General features: G+C 44.1%; 1 protein-coding gene across 1 annotated transcript in view; it reads left to right on the top strand.

Moving 5' to 3' along the window:
- The window catches only part of ERC2 (ELKS/RAB6-interacting/CAST family member 2), a 501,410-nt gene that overhangs the window by 301,332 nt on the left and 183,254 nt on the right, over positions 1-16,824 (top strand). Inside the window, exon 15 of the mRNA XM_066612969.1 lies at positions 604-615. Within this exon, the coding sequence (XP_066469066.1) occupies positions 604-615 (12 nt within the window). The remainder of the gene's footprint in view (positions 1-603; positions 616-16,824) is intronic.

Below are 16,824 nucleotides of genomic sequence, written 5' to 3'. Positions count from 1 at the left end.
GAAGTATTAGCCTGATTCTTGGGACGGAAAAAGATTGCTCTCAGATTTGGAAAGCTATATTTCCATGGGAAAAAGTAATGTCTTTGATCAGTGTTAGTGATCAGTACTTGAGAATCTCTGACATAAAGCTCTTTGAACATGTAGCCAAGCCATTTAGCTTCCTTTTTTCCCATGGGGAAAGATGACTTGCCATATATGAGTCATCCCCAACCCCATGTTGGTAAAAACAATGCATTTTTTTTATTATAAAAGCCCATGAATGCTTCCTGCCAAACATATGCCTAAGCAACCACTACCAACATGCTTGTGTTCCACTTGAATGTGCATACAATAAGGGTGTACATGTATTCAAAGACAGCTTTTTCATAGTGCATATGCAATAAGGTTACTTGCTGTTAAGCAATTGCTTTGCTCATCACTCATTAAAGAAACACTGTACACTAATGGTATTTGCTGCTTTTCCTTTTAAAAATAGATTGCTGATATAACATCTGCTCACTTTTATGTTGAAAAACTAATGTTTTTCCTCCCTTTATTCTCTTGCTATCTCCCTCCTTTTGTGTTTACTTTCCAAACTGCTGCTTTCACCCCTGCTACAACCAGCTTGACTTCCAGGTCAGTACCTTTGGTATCTTATTCTCTCACACCACTCACTTATCAGACCCACTTCATCTTTTAGTTCACAGACATAATTTCCTCCAGCTACTTGCATCTATTTTGCATCCTGCATCCCTAATTTGCTTTCAGGTTTTTTTTTTATTTGTTTGACTTTTTCTATGAGCTTACTAGTCACTCTTCTTCCAACTGAGAGAATAGCTTTTCTGAAGTAGTTTATATTGAAAAAGAATATCTCATCAATATAAACTGGCAATGGTAAATTGCCAACAGAGCTAAAGGTACAACAGCATTTTCCTGGAAAATACTTAAGTAAATTGCAGTGTTTGGAAATACTTAATGGTTAGTGGTAGACTAACTATTCATGTGTTTGTCTGTTTTCTATAATTAAATTTTATTAATAGAGCAATCCCCTATGCACAGTTACCTGGGAGAAAGCTCCATTGGTCACAGTGGGGCTGGTTTCTGATTAACATACATAGGATTGTACTGTAAGCATTTTTCTTTTTTTGGCACATAATAATTTACTGATCCCAAACTAACAACTAGCTCAAACCAATTTCAACAACTGTAATGACGTTATGTTGGGATTACTAGGGAATTTTTGTGAATCACAAGATGGCTATCAGACATCAATGGTTCAGATACTCAAAAAAGGACTAAAAACAAGGAAAATGAGTATTTTGTAGTCAGAATGATCACATACATGGGGAATATAGCATAAGATGCTGAGCTGTCTTGGAGAAAAATATATGACTGCTTTTTACAATTATGCAGTATCGGAGAACCTAGGAAGATAAAGAATGAGTATAAGCTGACCAAGTGGCTATACTCATAAGATTTCTAAGTGTTAGAAGTATTAAATTCTGGACTAGTCTCTTCAGAACAGTAGCTGTCATAAGTAATCTCATTGGTTATCTTGCTAAATGTAGAGCGGTTTTTTTCGCGGGATCAGTGTGTCTTTTGTGATGCGAAGGTGTGCATTTCTGGGATCAAAGGAGGCCCACATTTAGGACATCCCTGTGGAAACCAATTCTGAGTATTATTCTGTCTATTCTGAAATATTTTTTTCTTCCTGAACTATGGGTGTCTTTCTCTTTCCATTTTCCCTGAGTTTCTGGCACTATGGTGGTTGTTTTCTTGGTTCGGTGTTTATACCTCTGTGAGTCAGAAGAAGAGGAAAATAAAAGTTTGTGTACAACCCTCTTAACCAACTACAGGCATGTGACGCTTAAGCAGAAGGTTATGAACAGATTGCATATATGATGGTTGTCAAAGCACTACAAAGAGGCTCCTAATGAGGCAGTCTGTTTTCCCATAACCTGCAGCAGAGTCTGTTTACACAACAAAGCAGCTCTTAGTGCAAGGAAGAGGCAATCTGTCTCCAGTAGCCTGTGCTGCCAGCTAGTGTTTGGCAGGGAGTGTCTGTTTACACAATAAAGGCACTAGATTGGGCTGAATGTTCACTTAACGACCTAGTCATAACAATAGGAATTGGAGAACATATCCCAGTTGTTAAGTGGTGCATACCTTTAATAAGTGTCGACCCAATGTGCGGCGGCAGTGAAGAAGGCCAATTCTATGCTTAGGATCATTAGAATAGATATTGAGAACAAAACGGCTAATATTATAATGCCGTTGTACAAATTGATGGTAAAGCCACACCTGGAGTATTGCGTCCAGTTCTGGTCGCCGCATCTCAAAAAAGACAAAGTGGAAATGGAAAAGGTGCAAAAGAGAGCAACTAAGATGATTACTGGGCTGGGGCACCTTCCTTATGAGGAAAGGCTACAGCGTTTGGGCCTCTTCAGCCTAGAAAAGAGACGACTGAGGGGGGACATGATTGAGACATACAAAATTATGCAGGGGATGGACAGAGTGGATCGAGAGATGCTCTTTACACTCTCACATAACACCAGAACCAGGGGACATCCACTAAAATTGAGTGTTGGGAGAGTTAGAACAGACAAAAGAAAATATTTCTTTACTCAGTATGTGGTTGGTATGTGGAACTCCTTGCCACAGGATGTGGTGATGGCATCTGGCCTGGACGCATTTAAAAGTTTCTGGAGGAAAAATCCATTGTGGGTTACAAGCCATGATGTGTATGTGCAACCTCCTGATTTTAGAAATGGGCTATGTCAGAATGCCAGATGCAAGGGAGGGCACCAGGATGAGGTCCCTTGTTATCTGATGTGCTCCCTGGGGCATTTGGTGGGCTGCTGTGAGATACAGGAAGCTGGACTAGATGGGCCTATGGCCTGATCCAGTGGGGCTGTTCTTATGTTCTTATCCTCTGTATATTTAGTCTGTCGTTCAGTGGTTCTCAAACAAGCCGGCCACCCAAGAAGCACTGTCTCTGCCCCCTTAAGACGTAGGGTGGGGAGATAGCAGCAACTCAATCTCCAGGAGTATGCCACTGCTGGGAACAGAAGGCTTTTTAAAAATTTACTCTGTCTGCACTGGCTTCTTAGGGGTATAGGGAGCTCTGTGGGCCCTCTGCATGGCTCCCTGCCCCTCAGAACTTAAAAAAAATTTGATTGCAACTCACTTCAAGGTTGTGATCATGAAACTGGAAGTGGGTCACGATCACAGGCACAGAGAACCCTGCAGAGGGCTCTGTAGGACTCCCCATACCCCCAGGAAGCTGGCATAGGCAGATGATAAGTTTCAAAAAGCCTCATTGTCCCGGGTGGTGGCGCGATCCTGGGAATCATGTCACCGCCATCCCTCTACCCTTGCAAAGACTTATTGTGGCTCAAACTCTACATGTGAGTTTGAGAACTGCTGGTCTAGTCTAATTGAATTTAAAGGGACTTACTCTCAGGAATGTGTATGCAGGATTGCAGTGTAACAGCACAATCCTATGCATGCCTACTTTGAAGTAAGCCCCACTGAGTTCCCAATATTGGTCCCAAATCAGGTAGAACTTTATAGGTCAGAAGAATTATTCAAACGGAAGTCCTCAAGGGGCCAGTGGAGATACCGGAGGATGTGTATAAATTGTCCCCAGCTATCTTCCTACCTCATCAGTCATCAAGGGAAACATGATAACCCTTTTCAAGCAGTCTAGCTTCTGGTTTATGACTCGATGAATTATGGCTGCAAAATCAGAATCTGACAAGAGGTTACAGCCTTTCGATAGGTAGATTTAGCAAGTGCTGAAACCTGATTCAGGCATAATGTTGGATGCTAGAGCATTTCAAGACCATAAAACCTACATTACATAGGGACAATGAATCTTGTTAAGAGATGAAATCCTCTTCCAGGTTACAATATTTTTCTGTGAATTGTTTACTCCCTATAAATTTAACACAAAGCAACTCATCAGTACCTAGTTTTCAATCACAAATAGTAAGTAAGCACCAAGTCCTTCGGATTTAGACCAAATTAAAGAGGCAGCTTAAAAGGAGAGGCAGAATCATTGACATATGGTTGGAGCTAAATTCCATTTGTGTTTACGAAGTTGCCCAACAACCTCATAATTGTTGAGCAAGAAGTAAGACACAATGAAACACTTGGGACCCAACAGCAAGTGTTCCAGGGAAATAATGAGCAATTGCATTCATCATTCTACTACAGCTGGTTCAGGCCTTATTAAAACTACCTACAGCAGTGGTTTCTAAACTTTTGAGCACCAGGACCCACTTTTTAAAATGACAGTCTACTGGGGCCAGTGGCATCGCTAGGGGGGTGTGAGGGTGAGGGCTGCACCGGGTGACGTGCATGGGGGGTGAAGCGCACTGGGGGATGATGCAGTAAAACCATGGTTTTTAGGAGCAACCCCATCATGCCATACACCATTGGATGCGGAATTTCCAACAGAATGCAATGCAAAAAACAGGCATGAAATAGCTCCTTTCCTTCAAAAGTTATGGCCAAAAAACCAGAAAGAAAAAATGCATGGAGCCCTATGGAAAGTGAAACAGAGCCATATCACATCCCAAAGGATCTCCTCTATGGAGAACTTGTGCAAGGAAAGCGCCCTACAGGTAGACCACAGCTGCGATACAAGGACACCTGCAAGAGGGATCTGAAGGCCTTAGGAATGGACCTCAACAAGTGGGAAACCCTGGCCTCTGAGCGGCCCGCTTGGGGGCAGGCTGTGCAGCATGGCCTTTCCCAGTTTGAAGAGACACTTTGCCAACAGTCTGAGGCAAAGAGGCAAAGAAGGAAGGCCCATAGCCAGGGAGACAGACCAGGGACAGACTGCACTTGCTCCCAGTGTGGAAGGGATTGTCACTCCCGGATTGGCCTTTTCAGCCACACTAGACGCTGTGCGAGAACCACCTTTCAGAGCGCGATACCATAGTCTTTCGAGACTGAAGGTTGCCAATACAAAAATATATATATATATATATATATATATATATATATATATATATATATATATATATATATATACACATACTCGCGAGTAGGCGAACTTGCCTTAGTCTGATGGAAAGGGCAGGCTGAAGCCAACGACACCAAAATGGTCCCTATCCAATTAATGCAGCCCCCCGAAAACACCCAAGGAGGAGATCCCTCCCTCCCAGCTGCAAATGTATTGAGCCCTATGGAAAGCGAAACTAAGCCACATGGTCGAGTTTACTTGTGAGTAGGCAGACGTGCCTTGGCTTGTGATCAGGCCAGGCAAAGGGGAATGTGAGGACACCAGAATGGTCCCGATCCGATGGAACTGGAGAGCAACAAATGCTGCAGAAGGCAGCCCCCCCCCACTAAAAAAAAAGCCTTCAACTGGTAAGGGGAGTGTTTTCTGTTTTGCACTTGTAAAGCCAGATGGGTCTTTATCTTGATATGCTTGAAATAGAAGAACTTTAAAGTGGGTACTGGGGAGGGCTGAAAATCTCACTAATTCTTTTGGGGGGGGTGTTATTGCAGGCAGACTACAAAGAAAATTCACTTGATGGAACAGGACTGGCTCCCCCTTATTTAATTATTTCTTTTATTTTAATTTAATTATTTATAATTATTTATTTTATGATGTCACTTCTGGCCATGACATCACTTCCAATGGGTCCTGGACAGATTGTCATTCTAAAAAGTGGGTCCCGGTGCTAAATGTTTGAGAACTGCTGCAATAAGGTGTTAGTAAGCTGACACGGGGTGTGTGTGTGTTTGTGTGTGTGTCTCTACAAGTTTTCAAAATCACTAAAATCAGAGGTTGGAGGAATAATACCGTCATGTTATATATCAATCAATGCATAATATCATGCAGAATGCAGTGAAACAAACCACATTGAGATATCTGTGTTCTGTCAAAAGGTACAGCCAAAAAACCAGTGGAAGCAGGCCGATGATACATCACCATGCCCACCACATGGCGTGTTGCCCTGCCCGCTGCATGGGGTGATGCGCAGGCCTCCTGCACCCGGTGACGTGAATCCTAGTGATGCCACTGATTGGGGCCCACCCAGGTTTATCAGCCTTTTAAAAAGATCTAGAAAGAAATATTTTAGAAACATTTTATTTATTTATAAGTAATAATAACCAGAAAAAGACCCTCAAGCATTTATCTCCCTATATTTACACATGCTTGCAAACTGCAGGAGCTCAGCTCTTTGCAGGGTAATTAGCAGCTACAGTATCTGATTTTTGAACAGCCTCAGGGCTTGAGGCAATTAGTTATCTGAGCTTTCCATCACCCATCACCCACAAAAAATCAGGTCCCAACTCACAGCTTGGGAACCATTAACCTTATAGCATAAACTACTGATGTTAGAAGGCTTGTTAGTGATCAGTATAAGAAAAGACTGGAGTGAAAAGGGACTTCCAATTTCTGTGTCCATATAAGAAATTGTTGCAACATTCCTTGAGTTTTTGCTGGCTTAACCTGCGTTCTTTATCAGTCTGATCTAATAAGATGTGAGTTGGATCTTAGACTTCTCTGTTAGAGGTGAAAAGGACTGTGCAAAGCTGGCCCTCAAGCACTTTCAAATAATGATAATGGTATCAAAACGCATATAAAAATACAATAGAATTAAAAGGATGTATGTATAGTTTGCATAATGTGGGTCAATCTGTAGTTGGCAAATGTGATGTGGATGTAGGTTAATGTAATTCTTCTGTAGAGTAGGGAGGCTTTGCAGATCTATTTTTCACTTTGTTTCTACATCAGATTGTTGGTTTTTACTGGAGCAGCTGTCTTCCATTGTCAAATGGATCTAGACAAAAGCATGCCTTTTCACAAATCATCCAAAGTTTTTGTAATCTTTGGAGTGAAATAAAAGGAAGAATCTATCTGTTTGCATATGTTTCCCAGGTGGATAATTTTGGTTATCTAATGTTTTTATTTGTGGGCAGAGTTCCAGGTTTGAGATGGGCCTAGGGGCACATTTATTTGACTTAGAGCTGTAGCAGAATCTCCAGACTGCATTTGTATGAGTACAAAACTCCAAAATCTGCAGTGCAATTTATAAGAAAACCAAGTTATAAATTTACCCAGTGGTCTCTTATACGCTGAGTTGACTTCAAATGATTATTTGGAAAGAGACTGTTCCAGAAGAACTAACTATTTCTGACTTGTAAGTTAGGTTCAGTTAAGTTACTTCTAGCAACAAGAAAGAGGGTAGGTAAGATATGGCTCTCGAAAGCTCAAGTTGTACCCTCAGACAGAAAAGTAGCTGAAATATACTTAACTGAACAGAGATGAGATATTGGTTCCTTGGAAACAAAATGTTTACTTCTAACACATCCAATGCTTTTGTGGTGCTTTACTGATGTATACACATAGACAACTGTGAAACGCCTGCAGAAAATGTATTAATAAATTGGGTACCCATTTTAAGGACAGTTTTATTTCTCAATATTTGTAACAGGTTGGAATCCTATACACCCTTGCCTGACAGTAAGTTGTATTGAATTTAGTGGGACTGACTTTTAAGTAGACTTTACCAGGATGTTGTCATGTTCTGATGTTGAACTTAGACCTGGAACATCCCCACTCAGCCATGAAACTTCTTGGGTGACCTGGGGACAGTCATTATCTCTTAGCCTAACCTACCCCACAGGACTGCTGTGAAGACAAAAAGGAGGGAAGGAACCATGTACACCACCCTGAGCTAATTGGAGAAAGGGCCGTCTAAATCTTTGAGAAATAACTGCAATCCTATGCACACTCTCTGAAAGTGAACCCTATTGAATACTCCTTGTGTCCAAGTATATAGTTCTCAATGTGATTGTGATTTATAGCAGTGATTTTGCTAAACTTCCTAATAACCTAGTTTCATACATGAATTTGTCCAAGTTCTCAGGTATATGAAGTACCATTTCACATAGACAATCTGTTTCAACTTAGGTTCTATACGTGTGTAGTCAGCATTCAGTGGACCATGTGGCCAAAGTCAGCTGTTTTGAAAGTGCATGCCAGAATCCTGTGAACACCTTACACTTATTTATTGTTATTTGTTTATTGGATTTATATTCTGCCTTTCTCCCCGAAGGGCGCCCATGGTGGCTAACAGCAAAATACATAAAATATACTTTAAAAGCTATAAAATAGAGAATAAAAACAATAAAACCAGCAGCAATAAAACCAGCAGATTAACAGAATTACTTTAAAAAAGAAGCATTAAAAAAAAAGTCTTTCCAGAATAAGAAAGTCTTCAGATCTCACTGTTAGGTTAACAACGAAGAAGCTGTTCTCAAGTCAAAAGGGAAGGAATTCCACAATACAGGCACCAGCACAAAGAAGGCCCTATTTCTGGCCGCCATTCCCCTAAGCTCTCTTGATGGCGGCACAACCAACAGGGCCCTCTCTAGTGACCGAAGAGAACAGGCTGCTCAAATATGCTGGTCCCAAGCTGTAAAGAGCTTTAAAGGTCAAAACCAGCACCTTGAATTCAGCCCCGAAAAGAAGTGGCAGCCAGTGCAGCTGCCGGAGCAGCAGTGTGACCCGGGGGACAGAGTGGATAGGGAGATGCTCTTTACACTCTCACATAACACCAGAACCAGGGGACATCCACTAAAATTGAGTGCTGGGAGAGTTAGGACAGACAAAAGAAAATATTTCTTTACTCAGCGTGTGGTTGGTCTGTGGAACTCTTTGCCACAGGATGTGGTGATGGTGACTGGCCTGGACGCCTTTAAAAGGGGATTGGACAAGTTTCTGGAGAAAAAATCCATTACGGAGTACAAGTCATGATGTGTATGCGCAACCTCCTGATTTTAGAAATGGGTTATGTCAGAAGGCCAGATGCAAGGGAGGGCACCAGGATGCAGGTCTCTTGTTATCTGGTTGCTCCTTGGGGCATTTGGTGGGCCGCTGTGAGATACAGGAAGCTGGACTAGATGGGCCTATGGCCTGATCCATTGGAGCTGTTCTTATGTTCTTAATGTGACAGAGTCAAACCGCCGACCCCAGCAATCACATGAGCCACAGCATTCTGCACTAGCTGCAACTTCCGGCAGGACCATCTTCAAAGGAAGCCCACTTGGAGCACATTGCAATAATCTAATCTTGATGTCACCATGGCATGGGCCACCTTGGCTAAATCCAATTGAGGCAGGTACGGCCGTAGCTGACGCAGCAGCCAAAGCTGGGCAAAAGCACTCCTGGCCACAGTTGACATCTGGGCATCCAAGAGCAGCTGTGAGTCCAAGATAACCCCCAAGCTGCAAACCTGCTCTTCAGTGCAACTCCATTCAGAGCAGGGCGATAATCCAGCACCCACATTGTGTTTTTCTGCACCAAGAGGACCTCAGTCTTATACAGATTTTATTTCAGTTGGCCCTCATCCAGATCCCAACTAATCCAGAACGATGACCACCCTGGTATCTGGTGGAGAGGAAAGATTAAACTGAATGTCATCAGCATATTGATGGCACCCAACTCCAAATCCTCGGATGACCTCTTCCAGCAGTTTCATATAGATATTAAACAACATAGTGGTCAGTATGGAACCCTGTGGCAGCTCACACCCCAAGGGCCAAGGTGTTGAGCAGGAGTCCTCAGTACCACCATCTGGGATCTGTCAGTCAAGAAGGGGTGGAACCACCACAAAATGGTGCCCCCAATCCCCAACTCGGCCAACCGACTCAGAAGGACATCATGGCTGATTGTATCAAAAGCCTCTGAAAGGTCCAGAAGGACCAGCAAGGATGCACTCCCTCCATCCAGCCCTCAGCATTGGTCATCCACCAAGGCAACCGAGGCAGTTTCCATTCCGAAACCTGATCTGAAGCCAGGTTGAAAGGGATCCAGATAATCCTCTTCATCCAGGACCCTCTGGAACTGAGATGCTCAACCACTTTGCCCAGAAATGGGACGTTCAAGACTGGCCGATAACTATCCAATACAATGGAATACAGAGACAGCTTTTTAAGGAGGGGGCAAACTACTGCCAGCTTTAATGCCATTGGCAGCACTCCCTCCCTCAAAAATGAATTTATTACCCTCTCTGTCCATTCAGCCAATTCCCCCTGGGGAAATCTAATCAGCCATGCAGGGCATGAATCTAGCGGGCAAGCAGATGGCCTCACACTCCAACGAATCCTGTCGACATCTTCAGGTTACACAAGCTGAAAAGAATCCCACAAATCAGGGCTGACAGATTCCATGGGGACATCACAAGACATTGTCAATGTGGAGTCCAAGTTGTGGTGAATCCAAATGATTTTATCCACAAAGTGCCTGGCTAACATGTCACAGTGGACATCCATGTGTTCCTCCCAGTCAACCGGTGGGATCTGATGGAGAAGACCCTGCACAACATGGAACTTTCAGTTCCAGCTGACTATGTGCGGATGTGATGGTGGCAGAGAAGAAAAATTGCTTCACTGCAATCATTGCCACAGAATAGGCTCTGTAATGAACCCTAGCCTGTGTCCAGTCAGACCTTTCACGGGTCTTCCACCACCATTGCTCTAGACCAGGGGTGCTCAAACTTTCAACTTTAGGGATGCTGGACCTTTAACAAGTGTATAGAAGAGAGAATTGCAGCAGGTGCAACTTGTCATCCCACAGATGACAAGCTACACCTGCTGAAATTCTCTCTTCTATACACTTGTTAAAGGTCCAGCACCCTAAAGCTGAAAGTTTGAGCACCCCTGCTCTAGACATCTACCCTGCTGCTTCATCATTCTCATTGTTGGCAACCTTCAGTCTCGAAAGACTATGGTATCATGCTCTGAATGGTGGTTCTGGAACAGCATCTAGTGTGGCTGAAAAGGCCGATTCGGGAGTGGCAATCCCTTCCACACCGGGAGCAAGTGCAGTCTGTCCCTAGTCTGTCTCCCTGGCTATGGGCCTTCCTTCTTTGCCTCTTTGCCTCAGACTGTTGGCCAAGTGTCTCTTCAAACAGGGAAAGGCCATGCTGCACAGCCTGCCTCCATTCTCAGCTCCTTGGTAAATCAAGGAACCACTTTGTCTCTGCTGGCTGGCATAATCTCATCCACAGCCCCGGGCATCTCCCTATTCCAGAGATCAAACAGAGCCTCAAGTGAGTCACTGGCCTTAGCAGCATGAAAAGTGTCACTTAGTGACGGTCTCACTGATTGCTGTGAATTATGTCATCAGGCCACCTGACCAATCAGCTTTTTGTATGATTAGTAGCTCCTCAATTGCCCCAGGTGTACTGCTTTGTTTCTTACATATGTTTATGTGCTGGTTTTCCTCCATCCAGCTCAAAATCCCTCTCTTGACCATGGGTGTATGAGGTTTTGGAGGAGGGACCACATTACATTTCCAATGGCTTTCCTCTGTGACTAATACCAGGGATGGACAAGTCAGGCACAGCTTGATTCAAGTCGAATCACGAGTCTCCACCCCCACAATGTGACTCTAAAATGAGTCATAACTAGTGGACTTTCTGAGTCGCCTGGAGTGTTTTCACAACTCAAAAAGAGTCTTGATTCATTCCCTTTAAAAAGTCTGTCACGGCTCTGTGAAAGAAAATGGCAGCTGCCAGGCTGTTTGTGTGTTTCATTGTTCCGTTTAAATCAGTGGTTCCCAACCTTTAGGAGCCTATGGACCACTGAGGCAAAAATCAGAAACATTGTGGACCACATGCAACCCTCACTCCCCTGCACCCAAAAAATACAATTATATTGTATTTGGTATTTATATTTGGTAGTCAATGGGGGAGCATTTGGCAAGACAGTGAAAGTGCCGGCAGTGGCTGTGGGTGGTCCATTCTCTACCCTCTGGGAGAGTCCACCGACCACCAGAGAGGGTGGAGAGCAGACCACCACAGCTGAACTGATACTTCAGTGGTCTGTAGGAGAGTGCTCGCTTGGTAGGACACTGGAAATGATCTTCCTGAGTCCTCACAGACCACTTCTTAGGGTCCACCAACCACAGGTTGGGAACCACTGCTTTAAACAGACCACTGTCCCCACCCATCCCAGCTGTCAGGCAGCAGTGCGGAATGTGTCAATCCCTTCCCTTCCCATCTTCCTGTTACAGAGAAACCCCCCCCCCATCATGAGCATGGCAGGGAGACCTTCCAGTACATCAACATGGGAGGGCTCGGGGGCAGCGTTAGTTGAGCAAGCGAGAAAAAGCCCTCCACGGTTCCATGGAGGAAAACAGGGCTGCTGCCGGGCTGTGTGCATGCTTCATTGTTCCGTTTAAACACACCCCCTGCTGTTCCCACCCATCCCTCCTGTTAGGCAGCAGAGCAGAACACGCCGATCCATTTCCTTCCCACCCCGGCCGCGATGAAACCTACCCCCCCTCACAGCAGGAAGGGAGGACACAGCTTGGCAAGGTGGGAGGGCACAGGATAGGGGGAAGCCCAGGTAAGTCTGGGCGAGGTGTGTGACCACATTGGACACAGCAGTACAGGTAGGCTGAATCAGGGGAGGCTAGAGAGAAAAGATGCTGCTCAGACCCACAGTGACTGACAGTTACTTTCAGGAATGTTTGCAGAAGAAAGGAGGGGTGTTCTGTGTGGCCAAAGTACCCCCTATGCATCCAGGCATCCCATAATAACAGCAGCCTAACAGCCTGGACATAGTTCTGCAGCCTGCTTCATCTAAGCTGCCTGGCCAGCATGTGTTGCGCCACTCAGAGACAGACCTGACCTTTATTGTGGATTGGAGCTGTCAGAGGGTTGTTTCACCCACCCCAGCACTCTCCTCTAGCCCCACAATCAGCAGCAGTAAGAAGGGGCTTGCCTGCCTGCCTGCCTGCTTGGCCAAAATCTAAGGAAGGCTGCCTACCTGAATGGACACTGTGCTGGGTACACAAGAGAAGGCACGTGAGATAACTGCTTGCTGCAGCTGCAAGCGATGCAATGAGCATGCGAAACGTGACTGGTTCTTTTTCTACAGCCCTGGGAACTGCCTCCCCCGGCTTCCTCTAGCCTCCTGCAGCCCCTCCTTCTCCTTAAAAAACCCACTTGTCCGTATGGGGAAAAACAGCTCCTCCTGTCCTCCTCCTTCTCCCTGAGATGCATCCTCTATCCAAAGATGCTCTGGGGAACTAGAGGAGGTGCCTCTCTGTCTCGAGTTCTGTCTGCAGGACCCTCACTTGGATTATCAAGTCAGCTAAGCCAGGTCAAATTGATACTTTTGCAAAACTTGCTAGAAGTTCTGCATTGTGAGACTCTGCAAGTTTTTTTTTAAGTGCAAGTAAAAAAAGGTAACCATTTCGCTCCATCTCCCCAGCCCTTCTCAGAGCATAGCATACCCTGCTGCTTGTGTTTGCAAAAAACAGCTTCCAAATGAACACAAGAGGTTTTTCGGGCAAGATAGAGGCAGCACAAGCAGTAGCCATTGGTAGGCGACGCGGGTCACCCAAGCAGATGGCGACTCATGAGTCAGGGCCCCTGACTCGAGTGTTTTGCTGAGTCTTCTACATGCGTGACTCAAATTTCCATGTGTCAGTGGAAAATGCTGATTTTTGTGACTCAGACTCAAGTTCTCATCCCTGACTAATGCTATGATGAATGAGAAGTAGAACCAAATTGTAATTTTCAACATCATAATGTATTTATGTCAGTCTTACAAGCTGGGAGAGAAATCTTGGAAAAAACACAGGTTTTTTTTCTACTTGTTAGCCAAGACATTTTGTGAATGCCAAGCCAGTTCTGTATTGGGTATCACCTATCACTGGCATATGGCTTTATAATTGTATAAAAACTGCATCTTATTGTGTTTCTCTTTCCCAGTAAAGAACTTTAAAAAAATGGTGATTCTGATCCCCTGCATGCATGATTCTTCCCTGTGACAGAGATGACTCATGGCATCAGCTTTGGCCAGCACATTATCAGCAATCTTGGAACTGACATCACTATCTGTCTATGGCTGGTGCTAGATAGCAATTGATGAGTTCTCCCCCTGCTCATCCCTATTACCTTGGAAATGATTCAGTATTCTTGCAAGCATGGGGCTAGGCCTCTGATACGTACACATTGAGGAGTAACTTTCAAGAGTCATGCAGACTCACTATTGTATCAGACTCACTGATTTAGACTCACTAAATCAAGCAATAGTATCAAGAAAGTCAAGGTAATCAGTAGAGTAGAAAAAAAGGGAAAGTGAAAGAAACTAGAAAGGAGAAAGTTTGTTGAAAGTCATGGGCTATCATTTGAAGTGTCATGAAGATGTCATTGAAATATTTTTGTAAGAAAAAATAAAGACATTTCATACCGCTATGGGGCTGCTTTGTTCCTCTGCAAAATCATTGTCTAATTAAAAAAACCTCTCTCCCTAATCTTGCCTATTTGCTTTCTAGGGCCTTGGTTTATAATTTGGTTTACTAGAAAAATCCAGCAGTGTGTTAAAGCTTCCCAACCTGTAGAATCATTAATAGCAATACTTCATTTAATAAAGAGTACTTTTATAACAGTCATGTGCTTTTCTATCTGATGTGCCACACTGCTGCTGCCATTTTGTTTGGGGAGTGCTCTTTGCCCCACTCTACCATCACATGAAGCAAGCGCGGGAATATTCTTGTATCCTATTGAAGTGGGCAGAATTTACTGCCATTTGTTGGCTGGCATCCTGCTCTGTGTACGTGTGCTTCATATTCTTGATCCCTCACCCAACTTTCTGTTTGCGCAGTCTGGGATTAGCTAGTTGCCTCTGGAGCCAGGTAGGAATTTTTTGCAGTCTACCTGATTGGCCTTGGTTGACCCTAGACTGTTGTATTTGGGTCAGATTGTTTTTTTCTTGTAGTTTGATGGTCACTTCTGGCACATATGATACAGGTGAAGGAACAGGAGTAGGGATTTGGGGGGCACCCTAGGTAAGCAGAAGTTTACAGATGAATAAATACTGATACTTAGAGACTGTCTGGTTTAAGGAGGCTGGCTGGTGATCCCTTGGGCTTGGATTGAAAAGTTAGCCTCACACGTTTTCCAGCTTGGGGGAGGCAGTACTGTCCAGCTCCCTTGACCCTTGGGGTTGGCAAAAAGAAGCTTGGGCCGACAAAGATGATCTGCAGCTTTGAATCAGAGTGGGAATGCCCAAAAGGTAATTTGCTGTCTCCTTTAGGTTAGATGCCTGCACTAGAGTTTTGTAAAATGCTTCCCTGCAGGTTTATTCAAGTGTTAGATTGGCTTTCAGTAAAATGAAGTTGTGTTTTTTGGCCCTCAGAAGGTCCTCTGGACCTGAGCAGAGCACAATTCAGGTCAGGTTCGGAGGGCTTAGGGTCCCGGAAATAAGCAGATTTGAATATTTGTGGATTTCTGTATCTGCAGGGGTTCTGGGAAGAGAACTGCAGATACCAAGGGTCACTTTGTAGTTGAGTATGTAACAATGACTTATCAAGATATCAGGAAATATTTACAAACCTGCTATTTAAAAAAATAAAATTTGAAGTCCTGTTAATGAAAAAGTGCAGTTGACAGAGATTTCCTACTGTACTCTAATCCTCAGTTGGGTACCTAAAGCTCTGAATGTTAATATCCTCCCTAAATTTTTCATTGTTCCTGTGTATTAAAACTCCAAGGAAAAGGTAAAGTAATTTGGAACTAATTTTGTGAATCCCAGATTGTGCTGGCAGTTCTTCCCAGCCTCCTAAATTCTGTTTGCCTTCATGCCCATCTTCACAACTGTAGAGTGAGTCACCAGGGTGTAGCAACGAAGAGCTAGATGGGCCAACCATGCTGAACAAACTGGTGTAAAACTTCAGAACCATCTATGGGCGCAATCCAGAGGCACCCTTGGGCCAACGCAAGTCCCTTGGGGGAGGGACTCCCTGAGAGGAAGCCTGGCTGGCACTCTGAGAAGCGCTGGCCTGTGGAGTCTGACGTAAGCCTCCGCGCCAGCTTCCTCTTTGACTCTTGCTTCGGCCTGGCTAGACTGATGCAAGGACAAAAGGCAGGTGGGGGGAGGCAGGGGGGAGTCATTCCTAGGCAGGGGAGTGCAGGTGGTGGGCTGTCCTGGGGGCGGGTGGGCGGGGAGCGGGACTCGGAGCTGGGAACAAGAGGTGGCACAAGTCCAAGAAGACCCATAGAGACCAGTGGCCCTTACCCAGGGGTAAGGGGAAAAGTTCCCCCTTGCCTCTGACTGAGTTGCTTATGATCACAATCCTGCGCTGGATACAGTGCAAGCTTCTTAGCTTACCTGTTCCAGCGCAGGGTAGGATTGTACCCTATTATTGATACTGTTCTCAGTTCTGCCTGCTATTCTAAAAAATATGTTGTTAGATTGACCATCCTACAGGATCTCTTTTGTTTACCTTTTAAAGTTAAGGAAACAGTTTGTTAGTTTGGTAATATATGTAATAGGAGAGGAAGTCAGCCGATTCAGAGAGAAGTATGGATCCCATTACCTTTTGTTACTGTATCTCTTGTGCTTTTCATGTAAATACTTAACAAAGACTCATTAAGTTAATAGGGTAACAAAAGGCAGTTTGAAAATTGTTGCCTGCCTTTGAAATAAAAATTTGCAGTTGACCTAAAAAAAATCATATGTACAGTTTTTTTGGGGGGGCCCTCTTGAGTCACTTCCTCTGAAAAATAGACAATGATCTGTGAATTTTGCCTGCTTAAGGCTTAGACAATTTATAGTGCTATAAAAAGGAGTAAAGAAGCTGGTACAGATGGCTGATTACAGGTTTTAGTCTTGTTGTTCGATGAGTAACAAGTAGTCTCAGGTTTTTTGCTGTCGTATAGCACTTAAAGCTAGATCTGATAAGCTGACTGAAGAATTTGAAACTCCAAATTAAAAAGACTTTATGGGAGACAAGGATATAAAAATGATGAGACTCTTAATTAAAGCTCTGAGTTCTGTCCTAGCCAAAAAGGATAGTGACCA

The sequence above is a fragment of the Tiliqua scincoides genome, chromosome 2, assembly GCF_035046505.1.
Source record: "Tiliqua scincoides isolate rTilSci1 chromosome 2, rTilSci1.hap2, whole genome shotgun sequence".
Lineage (NCBI taxonomy): Eukaryota > Metazoa > Chordata > Lepidosauria > Squamata > Scincidae > Tiliqua > Tiliqua scincoides.
The sequence above is the reverse complement of the archived record's forward strand: the minus strand, read 5'-3'. Positions and strand labels throughout refer to the sequence as shown.